A 19,438-nucleotide genomic window follows, 5' to 3' on the forward strand; every position below is an offset into this window, starting at 1 on the left:
AAGAAATGTAAAAGAAACGTTAAGAAACTTTTTAATTTCTGATGTTAATAAATTTGCCAACAACAAAACAAGTTCATCTTCTCATTTTTTATTTAGAGTACGTGTTCGATATACTCCTTTTAATGCACACAATAGACAACACTCAAGTTTTGATCAAAATGTCAATGTAAAGACACTTATTTTAAAATTTGTTTACTTAACGACTGCATAATAGTGAAATGGTTTATTAGAATTCGTTTATTAATAAAATATTCAAATACAATTAAATACAGGTTTGTGTGCAAATTGTTCCTAAGTACAATGACATACAGGTTTGCTTGCCAATTGTTCCTAAGCATTAGAATCGTCTTGAAGAACGCGAAATGAACATTTGAGAATCGAATTTGGCACAAAAACCAAGATGGTTAAATAATTTTAGAATTAATAAATTTATTCATGAGAAACAGGAATGCTTGAAAAAAATTGCAAGCATTCACGACGCGTTTTTAAGGCGTTGTTGCTTCACTTAAGTTGAATGGTAAATCTCACGAGATTTAGTTTTCAATTGAGTTATTCGTCGTATTCGCATTCAAACAGAAATTCTATTTTGGATTTTAGCAGAATTTTGCTCTAAAAGTATTTGTCAAAATACAAACATTTCATTAAGCATGTTCTTGCATCATTTAAATTCATCATTTGAGCAGTTGAAAATATTTGTTACCTCACTGAAATTCATAGAAGGAATTTTTAAAATTTTTAAGCTCTTCAGTCAAATATTTTCTAAGTAAAACATTGTTAAATAATTTGGATTCTTAATAATAAACTTTCTAAATAATTTGTATTTCTTAATGATGAACTTTGTAAAGAAAATATTTTTATTAAGTCATTTTCTATCAAAAAAAATCCTTATTCATTAAAAAGAGTTAAATAACAAATAGTATATAGTAAAAAATGGATTTAAAAAGCTATGAAGTTATGTAAATTATGTAAATTATGTAAATCATGTAAATTATGTAAATTATGTAAATTATGTAAATTATGTAAATTATGTAAATTATGTAAATTATGTAAATTATGTAAATTATGTAAATTATATAATTTATTCAAATTATGCAAATTATGTAAATTATATAAATTATTCAAATTATGAAAAGAGTTAAAAGTTTAACTCTATAATTTTTATACTATGAACAGTTGTATATTTCCACGACTTTTGTAAAAACTACAGATATTTTTCTAAACTTTTTTACCACTAAAATAGCAAATTATGTAAAGTTGTTACCTCGTTACCTAAAGGATTTCAATATCTAAGGTGTGAATTTCAATATCTGAAGTGTAAACTAACTAAAGGTGTAAAACAATTAAATCAAACAACGCCTCATCAAACAACGCCTTGTTGGAAGAAAGAAATATAAAGACGATCAACCTTCCGAAGACGGATACATACATAAAACGCCAACAACACATGGTGTTCCCTTACACTAAAAAAATAGAATAAACTATTTAAAACTTTCTACACTCTAAAAATATTTGAAATTATCTACGCCCAAAAATCATTTTCTACACCCAAACTGCATATGAAATAGGAGTTTGATTTATGATGTTAAATTTGATTTTTAATGAAAAAAATAAAATGAAAGCTTTCCTTAATTTCTTAAACATTAAAGTTGGGGAAAATTTTAATTTAATAGCAGTTTGAAGTAAGAGATTGGGGAACGTTCGCAACCCTTTGATTCAGCCGTCGTGTTTTTAGTTTCGAAGCGGCGTATAAGTATTTTATTCAGATTCAAGTATGCAAAAATTTTAAAAATATAGAAGCGTCTCTTACGAAACACGGTCAACTTTTGGAATGTTTATATTTTGGAGGTTCATAAACCGGTCCAGCTGCTATTCATTGTTTTCAACTAAAAAACAGGTGTTTTACGGAAAGCCAAAAATATTGAAGAAACTTATTTGAAGGTAATGTTTCATAACTTTGGTTATCTGTTCAAAAACATAAAGTTGGGTTGTTTTGTTTGGTACAAAGCATTTTAAAGCGTAGATACGCCTCTCAAGCTTTGGAATAATAAAATGGCTGATTAATGATTATGTTTATTTTCAAGTCAATGGTTTAAGGACGTTTTATTTTGATGATTTGTTTCAAACTTTTAAAACATCGAGAAGTTTCCATCATGTGAAGTTTATTGCTCCAATCAAATTTAATATACAACCGTTTAAAATACTACCGTTTATTTTGACAGAAACGATTTGAAATATTTTGAAGTTTCACATTAAATTTTCTAATAACTAGCTTGATTTCAATAATTCTTTCTTTAGATTTTAAATTTCTCTATTAATGAATACCGTTGTTTTTTGTTTTGTTTTATTTTTTTTTTAAAAAAATATTTTAAACAATTGCATATATCAAATAATATTCTCACGCAAAACTATAGAGACAGTTCAAAACTTCTTTCTAAAAATTAAAATGTAACACGCTCAAATTAATATTGATTTTTCAATTAATAACTAGTTGCGTAACCTTTAGCGTTGGGGTTACGTTGGCAATAACGCGGCTGTTATTCAATAAGATTTTTGATGGCGTCTGGAATAATTTTGGACCAAACGGCATCACTTTGAATAAAAAGCTCGTCCTTGGTTTTCGGCTTTTAATTTGTTGATCTTTGTGTTCCCACAAAGATTCGGTTTGATTCATGTCTGAAACAACTGCTTCAAAAGTCGAATTTTCTTTCTCTTGGAAAGGTTCTCGGCCTGCTAAGTGTTTTGGATCGTTACCTTGTTGAAAAATCCATCTACGCAACATTTATCTTTTGCACGTCGCAGCATAACAACTTGATCAACTTGATGAAGAGGACCAACACAGTCTCGACTAAACTATCCTTATGACACTCCAGCATGCTTATGACGAACACACTTTACTCCATCTGTTCCAAACAATATAAATTTAGTCCCATCACTCTACTGTACTGTACTCTACTACTGAGGTAGCTCGAATGTTAAATGCTTGTGAACAGAAACTTTTGGCTTTTGTATCGGTTTCGGCCGAGATTTCGGCTGAAACTTTTGCTCAAATTATTGTTTAAACGAACTTCAAATACTAAAATGTCTTCAAGCATTCTACTTTTTATTTATTTATGTTACAAATCGTTTTAATACCATATGTCCCATAAATCACTACAAAAACAAATCTTTTTTCCATATATTTATTCAATTCAACAAATTTGAATAATAAAAAAATGTTATTAGAATGGGATTTTTGAATATCATTCAAAGTCATCGCCATCATTTTCTAATATTAATTGAAAGCGATCAATAAAAGACTAAAGCACTATTCCTACATTGTCAATACTTTTTTGAAGGGCAGCGTTTGATATTCAAGTATTTACCTTTCAGCTGCATGAAATCGTCTCGGAGAATGGCCTCACGTGGGACGTTTCTCTACATCATCATGTACGGCCGTTAACTGCCAATCTAGCTGAACCAAGGTCTTCTGCCGGAGGTAGAGTAATTAGTTTAAGTGTTAAGGTGATCTTGGCACATACACCAACTGTTTTAGATTGCTTAGTACCAGAAATCGCAAAATCTGGCGAACGCGGTGGCCAGAACTGCGGGATAAAACGGCTAAAAACACGATCATTTCTAAAGGTCTCAGTTAGAAATTGTTTCACATTTCTCTTTATGCGCAGGGGAGTGCCATCTTGTTGGTATATTGTTGATGCACGTTTTTGATGGGTATTTAAGTATGGACCACATGGTGCTGTACCATAGACAAATAGCTGTCACTATCAATAGTGCTTGTTTGATGACAAATGTTGGAACGATAATTTTGTAATTTATAGAAAAACCCTAACTAATAATAATGAAGATGAACTATGATATGGTTAAGCAGAACTATATACTTTTAAAAATATACAGCTCTGCTGAACCATATTGCCCCATAACTCACTAGAAAAACTAAACCTATGTAAAATGTAAATTTTTGCATAATACATAGCTTTAGTTTTTCTAGTGAGTTTTGGGACGCATTGTACATGTAAAATAATTATTTTATATTATTTTCGTATTGATTTGTTTTTCAAGTTTTGACCTGTTTCGCTTTCGATTTCGGTTTCACTCAAATTTCGGTTTCGGTTATTGTTTTACTGAACCGAAATTTTGATTTCTGCTTCGGCTGAAATTTCGGTTTCGGCCGTTTTTGACATTATAACAATATCTCGAACGTTTAAAGAGCCTCATTTAAAATTGTTATTAACAATATGTAGCCAGTCTCGGATAAAGTAAAAGTTAAATTTAATCAAAAATTTTAATTGCTTGATTTTATAAGTAATATAATACTGTATTCTGCTGTGTACTTTGTTATTCATATCAAAGGCCTAAAAATCACTGAGACGTCGGGACAAAAGCTTTGCTTTTTTTTTTTTTTTTTTTTTTTTAATAGAAAAAATACTTTTTAAGATTCTACATTTCAGCTTTGATATTAGGCACTTAAATGTCTTAATATTTCCATATTTGATGAAAAAAAGTCACAGAAAACCTTAACTTGGTTTGAGTCGTTTTAATAACTCGGTTAATTAGATAACAGTTACGCTTGAACTGGAATATTTACACTCGAATGAATTTTAAAAATTTGTTTTGAATCTGGAGATGTAAATATCGCTATGTTTTTATCGTTAGATTTTACCTGCGACCATCTTTCTAAATATGATATATAAGCAAGTAAGCTTTATTTCTAATGATTAAATTTAATGCTAATCGAGTAATTTGACGAGTTGAATAATCGAGTAACCTGATGAGTTGAATAAAGCAGAAATAATGATGGAGGCTGCAGAGTAATAAAAATCGATACAAAAAAATTGACTTAAGTTTTTTATTTTTGTTTTTATCATTTTTTGCAAAGTATCAGAGTGCACCGCAAGTTGATGCAACAAAATTTTTATCTATTCCAGTAAAGCAGTAAATCCTATATTTCTTGATATAAAAAGAAAAGTCGTTCCCAATCTCATAATGATAAAATGCAATAGTGTAATGTAATTTCATAAACTCAGATAGAAAACCTGTCATCAAAATCAATTTTTTTTTAATCTGAAACATTTTAGTTAAAACATTTCATTTTTAGATATCGTGTTTTTTTAACTTTTACGTTTTTTTAGATTTTAAGTTTTTTCTTGCTGATTGTGGTTTTTCAATCAACTAACGGAAGAAAAATTGTTAATTCCTCAGAAAAGACTTTGTTAAACAGAAATCGACAAAGAGCTTTTCGAAGAGGTAAACTATTTTATTTACTAATAGTGCAAAAAAAATCTCTCTCTCTCTCGATGTTATTATATACAGTAGCGTCCAAAAGTAATTGGACAAACACCTTTTTGGCAATATTATTTCATCGAGTTAAAAATTTTAAATGAAACTTTCCATAAGCATGTCAAATTACACTACAATTATAAAAAAGAAAACAAAAATCCTAATTTGGAAGTAATTACTCAAAATTTTAATAAAACAATGGAAATGATTGGCTCAAAAGTAATTGGACAAACTAAATATGTCGTTTAAAAAAGAAAAATTTCTTGACAAAGGATAAATTTTCAGCATTTTTTATGAAGATTTTTGTTAAATAATATATATAATGTTACATAGTGTTATATTCTGTTACATAATGTATATATTCTGTGCATAATCCTAGTACTTTTTTGGAAAACCTTTTGCCGCAACGACAGCATTACATCTACGTGGGATTGAATCAACCAAATTAATTAAAACATCAATTGGTATTTCCTCCTAAGTGCGCTTAATCAACTCAAACAAATCATGCTGATTAGATCGTTTCCAAACACTAATTTTGGATTTGGATTCAGGTCCGGAGATTGTGACGGCCATTCCAAGATACGAGCTTTCTTTTAAGCTAAAAATTCCGTGGCTAGCTTGGAGATGTGTTTTGGATCGTTATCGTGTTGGAAAGTCCAACCACACAACATTTTGTCTTTTGCATGTGGTAGTATTATATCTTTGATAATTCCTTTATACATGTTTTGGTCCATAATGCCTTGAACTCGATAGATTGGACCTACTCCATCACGACTAAAACATGACCAAACCATTACTGAGCCACCACCATGCTTTACTGTAGGAACTTGGTACTTAACATCATTTCGAAGACCTATTGGACGTCGAACATATTTAATACCATCAGAACCAAACATATTAAACTTCGACTCATCGCTCCATAGTATTTTCGACCATTGGTTTGGTGTCCAACTTAGATGTTCTTTAGCGAATTTTAACCGTGCTCTACAATTTTGCAGAAAAAAAGTTTTTTTAACAGGACGACAGGCAAAAAGGTTGTTTTGTCTTAAGCGACGCTTTGCTGTTGCATAAGAGCAAGTAAATTCTCCATGAATTTCTTTAGCACTCTTGCGCGGATCACTCTTGCGCGGATCTTGCGCGGATCTGCCTTTGACGATCTTACTACAACATTATCTTGGCGAATAGTTGTTGATTTTGGGCGTCCTGACTTTGTTGAAACTTGGAAGTAACTCCGTTGTTGAAAAACTTTTAATGAATAACCAACTGTTGATCGCGGAATGTTCATATATATTGAAATTTGTCGCACAGTTTTACCGTTATTAGATGCTTGTACATTCAACTTTTTCACTGCCTCGCTTAAATATTTATTATGCCCCATTGCAAGTTATTGATAATTGAATGTTTTTATAAAAATCTGCCGTCAGAAAAAGCAGTTAAAATAGTCTAAGTTATATCAACATTGTAAGAATTTAGTTTGTCCAATTACTTTTGAGCCAATCATTTCCATTCTTTTAGCAAAATTTTGAGTAATTACTCCCAAATTAGAATTTTTGTTTTATTTTTCATAATTGTAGCATAATTTGACATGCTTGCGCGAAATTTCATATAAAAATGTTAACTTAATGAGAAAATGTAACAAAAAAGGTGTTTGTCCAATTACTTTTGGACGCTACTGTATGTATGAGCGTTACTCATAGGGTGAATTTTCATATTAGTGCTACTGAAGCTGATATAGAATCTACGAGTTGAAAAGAGCCTTTAAAAGTTACCAGCATTTATAGCAGTATTTTAAAATTGTTCTCTTTAACCTCGAAAGACAATATATTGCTTTCCACAGAACTCGGACTGCATCGCATTGCAACATAGTTTCTCACTTGTTCTGCTCTTTGCTTTTAAAATTTGTGAGTTAAGTCCATATTGTCTGTATGTTGCACACATACCGAGTCGAGATACGTAGAATTCTAATACCACGAACTACAATTGTTTCGACTTTTTCTTTCATTTTTTATCTGTTCAAAAATCCAGACAATTTTAAAATGGTTGATTAATAGCTTAATGCGGAAAAAAAAAAAATTTAAATTCTATTTCTTTTAGTTCTGGAAGATTATGTAAAAACTGATATTTAATTCCCCTTTTAACTGATGATAGGAAAGTATTAAATACGTAGCAATTTCACAGAGGTATCCTCTTAGAAGCTGGAGTAGCTTGAAAGATGAAACTTATCTCCGTTAGTTACATCAAAAAGTTACATCATTAAATCCTGAAACAGGATTATGATCACTTTTTGAAGAAAAAATAAAGCTTTTAAATATATAATAATAAAGAGTTCACCTTGATAAAACTTAATCTTAGTTGTTAACTTGGATCCTTTAATTTTTGAATAAAACTGCGTAATTCCAGTTTTAATAAAGATTTAAAACGTTTCGACTTTTGGCGAAAAATTGAGTTAAGAGAAAAAAACTTTTAAATGAGTTACAAAGTATTTTTACTTATTGTTACCCTAATTTCCTAAAAATTGCTGCAAAATGAAAACCTTAAAAATATTTACTAAAAAACAAAAAGTTCTCCAGGCTGCCAATGATTAATAATTGCTTTTTTTCTTTACCTATTATTCAAGATCTATTTCAAATGGAATAAAGTCAGGGTTTCGGGTTAGGCTTGTTAGGCGCGTCGACTAACATCTTTTTTGGTAAACACTTTTTAATTAAAAAGCTTTCTAATTAAAAAAAAATACATTAATTTTATTTTGTGGTTTTTTGGGTGTAAATTAGCGATATCTAAGGAATTTTTATAAGTATAAAGTCCCCATCTTGCTCGTTTTTTACCGGCTTCCGAATTTAAGAAGAGATTTGTAAAGTGGATTCTAATTTTGTTATCGGTAGCTTAATTTCGGACCATATTCGGCGCGCCTAACCTGGCCCGTTTATTTGGCTGACGATTTCGAAATCGTATAAATTCTTATTAAATTGTTTCTTTTTGAATTCTAACCTATGCTTCTTTTTTAAATTCATAAAAAGGGGTGTCTGAAATAATTAGTGCTTCAGACTTTGCTAAATAGCGAGAATGAGTTTTAGTTGATAGAACTAGAGATAGTAGCTCCTTTAAGTAGTGATCATGATAGTATTTGTAGAAAAGAAAAAGAAATTTTTTTACGACAACTTTACGAAGATGGGAGAGGGACTAAAGCTTGGCAGATTGAGCAGGTCCAATGGTCGATGTCCGTTTTAGCGTCCGTAATGAAACATCGTTTGAGCCTTTTTGTAAGAGTTTGTAAACAAGTTGTTTTTTTTTTTAAAAATTTTGAACCCAAGGGGGCAACTTAAATTTTTCCCCTCAACAAACGAAAAGGCAAATTGAAGTTGCCCCCTCGTTTGAAGAGGGCTTCTCTATACCTAGAAGCGTTAACATTTCTTAACTAACTTCTTTAAAAAGCTAAACCCGCGCCTGATAGTTATATAACATCGACGCTTGATTTTCTATTAGTAAAGAATCATAATAAATAATGTTTCTACATCAGTCTTTTAAAATAAATCGAGTTATTATAACTTCGAACCGCAGTAAAAGAGAAGAGACTTCTTATAACTTCTAATTTACTAAACAATAAGAAGAAATATTAATAACATAAAAAAGTTCACCCTGATATTTTAAATTTCAAGTAACTCGGTCAATTGTATAAAAGTGCAAACGATTCGCTTTCGCGCGCGGGTTCGAGTTGATTGTCTGAGTACAATATCGTTTTCGATTTCCATGGACGTGTGAGGTCAATCTTCAGGGGGGATCAAATGACTCAGTCTCATCCGGCTCTTGTAAATGATATACAGTGGATTGCTCCGAGGCAATTAGATTCGATATTTCGGTAGTAACAGAAGTCGATGGCTTGTAATGATTTTAGGTTTAAAGTAAAATGTAAGTTTTTCGAACAAGTTCAAAGACTTTACGCTTAATGAAGCAAATCCAACGAGAAGAGGTTCTCTGACTTCAGTGCTGAGACTGAAAACCTGGCGTCTTACATTGGAGTATTTAGAATCATGAATTGTTATATCAACAAAACAAATCCCAAAATTGGGGTTGATAAGGAAGTGGATACCATTTGAGCAGAATTATAAGTTGGTCATACTTTAAATGAGAGCTTATCAATTTGCTTAGGGTGAATTTGAACTTTCATTACCAATAAGAGCTTTGATAGAATGGCTGTTGATTGTGGTATTGTGATAATTAGACTTTTGAAGAGCAAGTTTATGCTACTAGTACTAGATTTGGTGTTGGTTTGCTTTGAGAGAAATATTTTAAAGAAGTGTTTTTTTACATCAACTCAAGCTAGATCTATGTTTCAGGAAGCATCCTTAGCTGGACAATGATGTACAGGATATTCGCAGAAAACCAAAAAGAAAGAAATTGACAACATAATAAAGTGTATTTTGAAACTGTTTGATATAACTAACTGCAAATGTTCTATTCTTTTCCGTAATGAATCATCGTCTGAAATGTGAAAGAAAAGTTCACATCAACTATATATGTTAAAAATCAGCAAGGATTCCCTTGATAGAGTTAGAATTTATTGAAGCGCAGAGAACAAAAGAAGGGGAGAAGGTCAAATGAGATAGGATCATAAGATTATAAAGAGATTACAAGGAAACGAAAAGCAATAGAGCGAAGAAAGAACAAAAAATGAAAGGCAATAGAGAGAAGTAAGAACAGTATCTAAAGAAGGCCAAATAAAAGGAGATGTTAAGTCAGAGCCATTTAAAAAGAAGATATGAGTTTTTGGAAAAATATAACAACAGGGAAGGGTATTCTAATAGTGACTTAAAATGTTCTAATTGCATAGAAATTACTGATGTATTAGATAAAAGTAAGGATTTTAAAGTAAAGCGAAATTTAAAAAAATTTAAAATACTGCTACTGTAATTGCTTTAGAGTATTTAAAGGATTTGGTGGAGGCATTAGTTCTTCCAGGATCAGCTCTCTTTTATTATTGGGCAAAAATAAATTGCATAGAGCTAAAGATAAGTTTATGTCAGAGAGTCAGATTATTGGAGAGATTTAAGTCTGAAGATGTTTTTGTTATTCTCTTTGATGGAAAAAGTGACTAAACCATTGTATTCACATTTAATGAGGAAGTTAAAAAATTTTATCCTCAAATTTAAAATGAAGATCACTACACTTTGACTGATGAGTATGGTAAATATATTATTTAAACAAAGAAGAAATCATAAAAATCTAAAAAATCAAAAATTAAACCTGGTGAACATATTGAAAATGAAATATTTTACTTTTCTAATTTGTATGATGTCGAAGATACATAAATGTTGGTATTAATATATTACTTCACACAAAAGAATTTTGCCTTTGACATTTGATAGAAGAGCTTGATAGTAAGACAACTTCAAAGACAGGATTTTCTGGACCCCAAGGGAAGTTGCTTTCCAAAGTGACTGAAATGGAAAGAAATTACAATTTCAAGCCAATATCTGAAGTTCTTGGCTTATCTTCAAATCAGAAGTATACCTATAAAATATACCAGACCAGTAATTTCAGGAACTCTTGCTGAAAGTTAGGCAAACCAAAAACCAGACACTATAGTCCATTCATTGTGGCTCAACACAGATTCTTCCTTATTTTTATTATGGGTATGCAAGCATGGATTAGAAGATGAGCTAAAAAACTTAAAATTAATTGTTAAGTTTCTTGTATCAGTTTACTTCCCTATGTGGTTCCAAAAAGCCTAGTTGGAAAGAGGGGCCATGACACATCTTGAACACCAACTCACCTTATCAAACTTCAAGATGAAAAATGCACAAAAAACTATTCATGATATTCATATGAGCGCCAAACGTCCGCAAAACTTTATATCCGCCATGATGGGTGGCAAAAAGATGTAAACAAATGTAAAAATGGTAAAAAGCTGTTGCGCACCATACTGTGAAAACAGAAAAATTAAAGGTAGCACAATTCCTTTTCATAGGTTTCCGAAAGAAGAAGAGCGAAGGAGGTTATGGATTGCTTTCTTAAATAGAAAGATTTTGCCGAATTTGGAGTTTGCATTTGCGGTGAACATTTTATTACTGGTAAGTCAAGTCTTCTTGCGTGGATTTATTAAATGTTAAATACATAAACACATGAGCACTTATAAATTTACATATAAATACATACATATATATGTATATATATTTATATACAACAATATATATATATGTTTATATTTTAGGAAGAAAAAATGATGATAAAAATCATGCTGACTTTGTTCCCTCCATTAAAAAAGTCAACAGAAAAAACAGTATACCTTTTGAATTTAATGACATGTCATGTAATTCATCAAGGAAAATATATTCAGAAAGATCAAATCGTTTAAAGAAGAGGAATGCTGAAAAAGTGCTTATTGAAGAAAATAGTATTAACAGTTGTTTGCAAGAAGAAATTGTTGAAGAATCGGAAACTGTCAAAATTATAAGGGAGTTAAGAGAAGAAAACGAGAAGTTTAAAAATTCAATTAAAAAACTAAAAGAAGACAGTAAAGCAGAAATTGAACTTCTTCAAAAGGAAAATATGAAATCTAAATATATTATACAAAAACTAAAAAATGTAAATACTGCACTCGTCAAGAAAAACAAAAAATTGAAAAATCAAGTTGATGAGGCTACTTTTAAACTAATAAAAGACAAAAAAAAAGTTCAATTTTATACAGGTCTTCCTGAGATACATGTATTTAAACATGTTTTTAACTTAATTGAAAACTATGTGCCAGCTAATAATGCTTCAACTATGACAAAGTTGCAAGAATTTTGTATTGTTTTAATGAAACTGCGTCTAAATTTGCTGGAACAATATATAGCATATAGATTTGGGATAAGTCAACCAACCGTATCACGAATCTTTGAAAAATGGCTTCTTGTAATGACACGCAGACTATCCTTTTTAATAAAGTGGCCAGAGAGAGATATCTTAAGGAGAACAATGCCAGCTTGTTTTCAAGAATTTTTTCCTAAATGTGTAGTAATTATTGACTGCTTTGAGATTTTTATTGAAAAACCAAAAGATCTGACAGCTAGAGCTCAAACATTTTCTAAATATAAACACCATAATACTGTTAAAGTTTTAATTGGCATTACTCCACAAGGCTCAATATCATTTGTTTCAGAAGCTTGGGGCGGAAGAGTATCTGACGTTTATATTACAGAAAATTCTGGAATATTAAATAATTTACTTATTGGTGATCAGGTGTTAGCAGACAGAGGTTTTACAATTGCAGATTCTGTTGGTTTACATTGTGCAGAATTAAAACTTCCTGCTTTTACACGAGGAAAGTCTCAGTTGTCTCAAATAGAAGTTGATTGGACACGAGAGATTGCCCGTGTACGAATACATGTTGAACGTTTAATTGGGCTCTTAAGAAATAAATACACAATTTTGCAAGGAGTACTTCCTAATAAACTAACCAGTCGAACAGATGATGGAATATGTAAACTAAATAATATTTTAATTGTTTGCTCTGCATTATGTAACCTTTGTTGTGGAGTAGTCCCTATTGATTGACTTTTATTTTAATATGTAAAAATACATAAATGTAGTGTTATGTTTATTTATTCATTTAAAACTTTTTTTTTTTTAATTCTGGTTTTCTTGTGGCAACAATATGGGCAAAACCATTTTCCGATTGGTTTGCTTGTGAGTCCAAGACAATTAAGATGATAGGTTTTTATAATGCAAGTTATATCAAAACATTTAATTATAATACTCTCTTTGATTTCACCGCAAGTACATATTGTTTCAAAATTGCTACTTTGTTCTAAGGCCCCAATATTTACAAAATTATTTTGATTTCTAGAATACCATTTAGCAAGGAGTTCAGGCAATATCGCTAAAATAAAAAAATCTCTTGCTTTGTTTAAGTTTTCAGTGAGGAATTCTTCATCAACATAAATTTTTTCAATTAGACTGGCTTCACCATCATACACGATAAAATAACAAATCGGAATATTTGAAATTAACATTTGTAGCTGAACTTGATAAAAATATTGATGATTTCTTTTTAAATAATGTTTTCCGTCCTTTATTTCCATGCAAAACTCTTTATCATTATTTGCCAGTTCAAAGACATTTCTTTTTGTGCATTTAAATGGACATTTTATCTCAACTATGTATTCATGAGGACAGCATGTGCATTTCATAATACCATCAGGAGTTGCTCCGAGGTATGGCCATCTGGGTGTTCTAAGTAATCCACAATCAAAAATTTCAACATTTTTGTGAGTTGTTAATAAATGTGATTTTAAATAATTTTTAGCTACAATTTCATTATCACAACCATACTTTGTTGCTTTGGTAATAAAATTATTTTCTGATGGATAACAAATTTGCATTATTAAATTTTTAGAAGGCATGGCTATATTTGAATGACAACAAGCTTTGAATTTACTAGCTGTTATAACCCCTGCACGTGCTCTAAACCATAAGCTTGATTGAGATTGAGTTTTTGTATGATCTGAAAGCAATTTAATTTCATCTTCATTTATTTTTATATCTGAAAAAGTTTTATTTGAAAGTTGCACGAGTTCATGATACTTTAATTGTTCATGTTCTCTTTTGTAAAAGTTAAAAATAATTGTATTTAGTTTTGCAACTAAAGGTATATATTTATAACTGTATTCAGGAATTATACGAAGAATTACACTATCTCTTGCATTATCTGATATTTTACTGTAAAAGTTAGCAATTTCTGTCTCACTTGGAATTGGAACAGATAAGGCTTTTTTAATATATGGTTTTGCTTGTGTTTGGTTCTTCACTTTTGCTTCAAATTTTTTTTTAGGATCGGTAAAATTAATTTGTGAAAGTGGCAAATAAGTAACTTTCTTAAGGTTTGGTGGCAACCAAGCACACAATTGAGATGTACAAGCATCATCATTATTTCTTTTCCAATAATCAGATGTTAACATTAAATAAAATAGTGTTGCTCCAATATGAGAACAGACTTCACCTAAACCTGCCATACATGTGCAATGCGCATTTATAACTTCACCATCTTCTTGAACGCTAACCCATACCCTTGTTGAAGTTTTAGAAAAAATGCTCTGACCATGTCTTACACGACTGGTAACAATATAAATAGACTTTACACCATGAATGAACTTTACAAGAACGTTGTGAACAAGACCACTAGTTACATAGTTGTAAGATTCAAGACCTTTGTAAGATTTTAAGCTAGAACTTGTAAACTGACTTGGAAAGTTGATTAGATAGCTGTTTATATCAGCAAAAGTCAGATTAGGCCATTTGTCTACGTTATTAGTTAGTTCACAGTCTTTTTCTGATAAAGAATACGGATCAAAAATAATCTCTAAAACTGATAATTTTTCTTCGTATCTCTTTTTTACTTCCAAACTAAGACTCTCGTAATACTGTGATCGCATAATTGTAGGCAAAAAAGAATTTAAATCAATTTCAACAGATCGGCTTTTAGTATCTAATATTTGTTTACATTTTTTTGCCACCCATCATGGCGGTTACAAAGTTTTGCGGACGTTTGAAGTTCATATGAATATCATGAATTGAAAAATAGCGTGGTATTCTCATTCTAAAGTCTTATTGCAAACATTACTTTGCAGCAAAAGCAAAATTGAGAGGGAATTCGCTGTTGAGAAAATTCTGGAAAAAAAACATCAGTAAATAGGACGCTCCAAGAATATATAAGATTGTTATTTAAACTTGAATGCAACCATGTTGACTGACCTTATAGCATGAACAGAATATTATGAAGCCATCTTAAACTGTTAAATGAACAATAATGATCTAGAAAATTCCTGGAATGCCCTATGATAGTTCTGTATTTTTGTGTGAACAAGAAGTTGAGAAGGCAGTTAAGGAAAAACAATTTTCCTTATGATTTTTACAAATAATTTTTTTTAGGTAACTGCAGCTTCAGAGGCAGTCTTTTCATTTTAGTCATTTTTAGTTCTTGTAATAAAATAAATTATGGAGATAGAGAAATGAGTTTTCAACTTTTGTTTGTTAAATTTTATAACCTTGATATAGTGTTGTAGATAAAGTATTTATGAAACCTGGGACCTATACATAGAGTATAAAGGGGGCTTACACGCCACTCCATATTTTCTGAAAAATTCCTTATTTATTGACATCCCATCTGATGAAAAAAAATCGTTTTTTATATCATCCACATGGGATACTTTTCCACATTTTAAATTTCGCTCCCCGCCCCCTCCCCCATTTGAGTTAATATTTGCAAAAATTAAAGTCTATTATTGCAAATGTTGCTTTAGTTTTGATAAATTTATATATGTCCACCTTTAATGTGTGTACCTAAAGGTAAAAAAAAGCTTGGGGCCGACTTTGTTTATAAAAATTTAAAAGTACAGGATGCCCTATTGCACTTGTTGTCTTGATTTTATAGCTGAATTCACAAGTAAACAGTTCTGACAATTTAATGTCAACACCATGATCACCAGACTACGACTATAATTATGAATTGTAAGTTTCTTAAGGCGGTACAGTATTTGGAAAACATTTGAATTTTTGATTTTTATGTCTTAATTATCTTTAATGTGTTTTATTAATTTAGATATTTTTTTAAAGCGATTGCGAATCATAATTGTTATTCGTTTTCTAACAGTTTTAAAAGAAAAAAAGTTTAAAATCACTTAGGAGTTTCACTGGTTGCTTCATTAAATAGTGAAGTATTTTCTATTTTCAGTTCATTGAGGATTAAATCTAACTTACAATCCTATTTCATCGGTCTTACAAAAATATTTTTTCCGATTGAATATCTGTTTCATCCTGAATATTATTATAAATAATATTTCAATACGTGTCAAGATTGACTAAGCATTGTCTGTGTATATCTTTCTCATGTTACTAACTATTTCATTGATGTTGAAACCTTTAAATCTTTTCAGCAGAAGCTGTTCTAAACTAAAAACACCTCAAAACTAACTCCAAAAAAATTTAAGATAAACTTTATATTAAAGCTGCTGTTGCTAGCTAACACCCGATGAATACATTTTTTCTCCTCTTTTCTTTTTTTCTGTATTAGTAGGTAAATTGTCAACTGACTTTTCTTGTGTAATATTTCTGCACAAATAAAAAAATAAATAAATAAAATAAAAGCAAAAGAGTTAACTAAGCTTTCTTTTTTATTTGGTGCATGTTCATTTTGCAAATTTAGAATTAAACATTAAAATACCTTTCAATTTTTTTAAAAATATCTCTCTACTAAAGATAATTTTGATAAAATTTACTTTGATAATATTAACTGAAATTTTACACTCATACTCTTTAATTTTACACTCTCATACTATATTTTTAGGATTTTTTTCTAGCAAGTTCTTTAAAAATCTAAACCTCGGTTGTTTCTTTTTTTCCTATAAGCCTGAAAAAATAATCCTCTCTTTAATCTGGGCCTGAGCCTAAGACCAATCCCAGTACCAATCTTGACCCATAAGGAGATGAATACAAACATAATAAACTTTTATGTGTGTCTATATATATGTAAGTTTTTACATGTTTTAATTAATTTTTAAATTCATTTTTTAAATTTTATAGTTCTTAGTTGTTTTAATTTAGAGTTATTGCCTACACTTATATCATTGGCTAGTTCAAAGATACCTTCTGGTGTGAAGTATGAGCTTTTAGGGTGTTCTGTAGATAATACCAAAAATGGTTGTGTATGGACATTTAAACCAGACAAATCATGCAAAGAAAAACTATCTCTGGGAAAAGTATTCAATCATTTAATCAACAAACCAGATAAGAAATTGGAAACATTAACAAAAAGTGTATTTCCTTCTAATGTTTTTGAAGTGGATTATTTTGTCATAAATACTTGTGGTGATTTTCGAGGTGATGTGGAGTTTAAGTGCAAAACATCAAAATCCTTTGATATTATTCAAGAAAAACTTGAGGTTAGAAATCAATTGGTTTAACTGATTTATACACATATATATATATATATATATATATATATATATATATATATATATATATATATATATATATATATATATTCAATGCAGCACTTGTAAATTCTATGAGAATAATAAATCAATCAATTTTGTTCAAACTTATTCAGAAAATAACCTCATTTCTTTTTTAGTTAACAAAAGGTGAGCTTCTGCTAAAATTTAACTATATAGATCTGGCAGAATCATTTAGTATACAAAAAATTGGCATCGAATTAAATGGAATATGTAGAATTTCCAGTCATCATTTTATTTTTGAAGCTAAAAAAGCTTTTTCATCAACAGAGACAAAGTTTAGTTTTTTTACTGATAATATTAATGTTGCTGAGATTTGGAAACTTTTTACCAGTGAGAGTGTGGCCAGTGAAAAAGTTATTGGTGAAACTAAAAAAAGCAATAAAAACCTACTAAAAGGCGGTGGAACATTTTCAAATGCTGTCATACAAAAACCTAAAATAAGTGCAATTCGATTTGAAGATGGAAGTTATGAAATTGTTGCAAAGGGTTCTATCACTAATATCCCTGGATTTGGTGAAATTTCTGGTATCCTAGTTATTCAAAAACCAGTAGATGATTTAGCAGGAGTTGGATTTGTAATAATGCTGAAAAAGATTGACCCTTTAAAAATCATTTCTGAAATCAGTGGAAAAGATTTGAGTTTTGTTAAAATTTTAAAAGATATTTTCATTAATTTATCTGTTGAATATGCAAGCAAAGACATGGCAAATATTAAAGAATCACAACTAAATGAAGTTTTGGGAGATTTCTTAACAAACACTACACAGTTAACAAAAGGAATAGTGATTAATGTTAAGTTGCCCATAAAACAACATTTAAAAAACATTGGAGTGGTAGATCATTTAGAAAATGTTCCTGAAGAAATGCTTGTGCAAATCATAGTTAATGAAGAAAAAATTTCTTTTAAATTTCCAGAAGACATCTTTTATGATAGCATGAATGTGCTGGCTGCATTAGTTCCAAAAGCAGTTACACTCTTACAAAAATATGTTTTCAAATCCAACTTTAACATCATAGTGAAGAAATATGATGTGAATGTAAAAACCAAAGAGATTAAGATTGCTATTTCAATGCCTGGTGAAGTTTTTATTGGCACAAAGTTCTTATTAGTGAAACATGGTTACTTTGAAATCACTTATGATGCACAAGGGAACTTTGAATTTGCATTAGAAGCTGAGTTGCAACTTGCTGGGGCATGTGCTAAAATTCATATTAAAAAGATAGAAAATAAGTTTGATTTAAAAGGTATATATAAAAATATACTTATTTTTATTATATATTAACTGGTAAGAGCTGCAAATTTTAACTTTATGATGCTGTGTTTTCTTATTATTGGTTTATTTTGTTAGGGATTTTATGAAGTTGGGTTGATTTGAATGTGTGTGGTTTGTGTATGGTTCATGCAACAGTAGACTCCTTGATTTCTAACACTTTAGATCTGCATAGGGCTTATAAACAAAAATTTAATACAAATAATAATGATATAAAATACTTAAATACTCTCAATTAAAGTACTTAACATTTTCAGCCCAAAGGCCTTTCTTTCGATCCTTCTCTTTTTCTTTGAAAGTATTCTTTTAATTTTTTTTTTACCTTTCAAAATAAATTTTCCCCTCAAAAAATCTCAAGAAATCTGCTGAATTCTCTCAGAAAATCAATTAGAATTTCTCAACCTTTCTTTTCTATGTGTCTGCAGATGTTTCTTAAATCAGGTATTGTTACAACATAGACAATGGATTTTAGCTTCAAGTTGTTTAGTGTTTATTTTGAACTCTGATGGTTCTATGAAATAGGTTTTGTCAGTCATTATTTGCTTAATGTTTGTCTCTGGTCTTGACTTGTTTTTAAAATCATAAAATACTTACAGAATTGTAGAGAACCTTACTAAATGAATTATTATCAATTTATTGGTTTATATACAATTGTGTTTCTATTTGTTATTTCTAAAACTTTAATTGTGTGACTGTCATTTTTTTGTCAACATAGTCATCATCTGGCATCATTATTGCTAATCTTGAGATGACAATTTGTACAGTCTTAATTACAAAACTGAATAGATTTTTAAGTAGCTTATACATCTCTAATGTATGTTCCCATCTAACTATGCCACTGTGAAATACTATTGAGTTGTTTTAAATCATACAGAACTAAGTCAAGAAACTTACATCTGAGAA

The 19,438-nt window shown here is 29.9% G+C and overlaps 3 protein-coding genes and 1 pseudogene across 7 annotated transcripts in view; 3 read left to right on the plus strand and 1 right to left on the minus strand.

Annotated features, from left to right (window-relative positions):
* Positions 1-4,583: 4,583 nt before the first annotated feature.
* Positions 4,584-19,438, plus strand: part of LOC145186510 (uncharacterized) — a 29,420-nt gene continuing 14,565 nt past the window's right edge. For 2 of the 5 annotated variants that reach the window (XM_090096518.1, XM_090096517.1), the window contains exons 1-4: positions 4,584-4,692; positions 5,127-5,241; positions 16,852-17,189; positions 17,381-18,509. In XM_090096518.1, coding sequence (XP_089952644.1) covers positions 4,678-4,692; positions 5,127-5,241; positions 16,852-17,189; positions 17,381-18,509 — 1,597 coding nt within the window. In that variant the 5' untranslated portion in view covers positions 4,584-4,677. Of the gene's footprint in view, positions 4,693-5,126; positions 5,242-14,746; positions 15,181-15,620; positions 15,760-16,851; positions 17,190-17,380; positions 18,510-19,438 lie in introns of those variants that run through there. The other 3 variants (XM_090096521.1, XM_090096522.1, XM_090096519.1) reach the window with 3 other exon arrangements.
* Positions 9,462-10,712, plus strand: LOC149885057 (uncharacterized; annotated as a pseudogene).
* LOC145201650 (uncharacterized) lies at positions 11,153-12,861 on the plus strand. Its single transcript, XM_090096523.1, has 2 exons — positions 11,153-11,342; positions 11,483-12,861. The coding sequence occupies exon 2, from the start codon at positions 11,575-11,577 to the stop codon at positions 12,805-12,807; it is 1,233 nt and encodes a 410-aa protein (XP_089952649.1). The 5' UTR covers positions 11,153-11,342; positions 11,483-11,574; the 3' UTR covers positions 12,808-12,861.
* On the minus strand, positions 11,792-14,684 carry LOC145201649 (uncharacterized). The gene has a single exon (XM_080074750.2). The coding sequence runs from the start codon at positions 14,682-14,684 to the stop codon at positions 12,855-12,857; it is 1,830 nt and encodes a 609-aa protein (XP_079930876.2). The 3' UTR covers positions 11,792-12,854.

This window comes from Hydra viridissima, unplaced genomic scaffold (genome assembly GCF_058129835.1).
Source record: "Hydra viridissima isolate aposymbiotic clone 2 unplaced genomic scaffold, HvirCarnegie_v1 scaffold_8, whole genome shotgun sequence".
NCBI lineage: Eukaryota > Metazoa > Cnidaria > Hydrozoa > Anthoathecata > Hydridae > Hydra > Hydra viridissima.

Bases quoted from the DNA above. Each gene is read 5' to 3' on its own strand.
- LOC145201650 (XM_090096523.1), top strand. From the start codon at position 11,575: ATGTCATGTAATTCATCAAGGAAAATATATTCAGAAAGATCAAATCGT.
- LOC145201649 (XM_080074750.2), bottom strand. From the start codon at position 14,684: ATGCGATCACAGTATTACGAGAGTCTTAGTTTGGAAGTAAAAAAGAGA.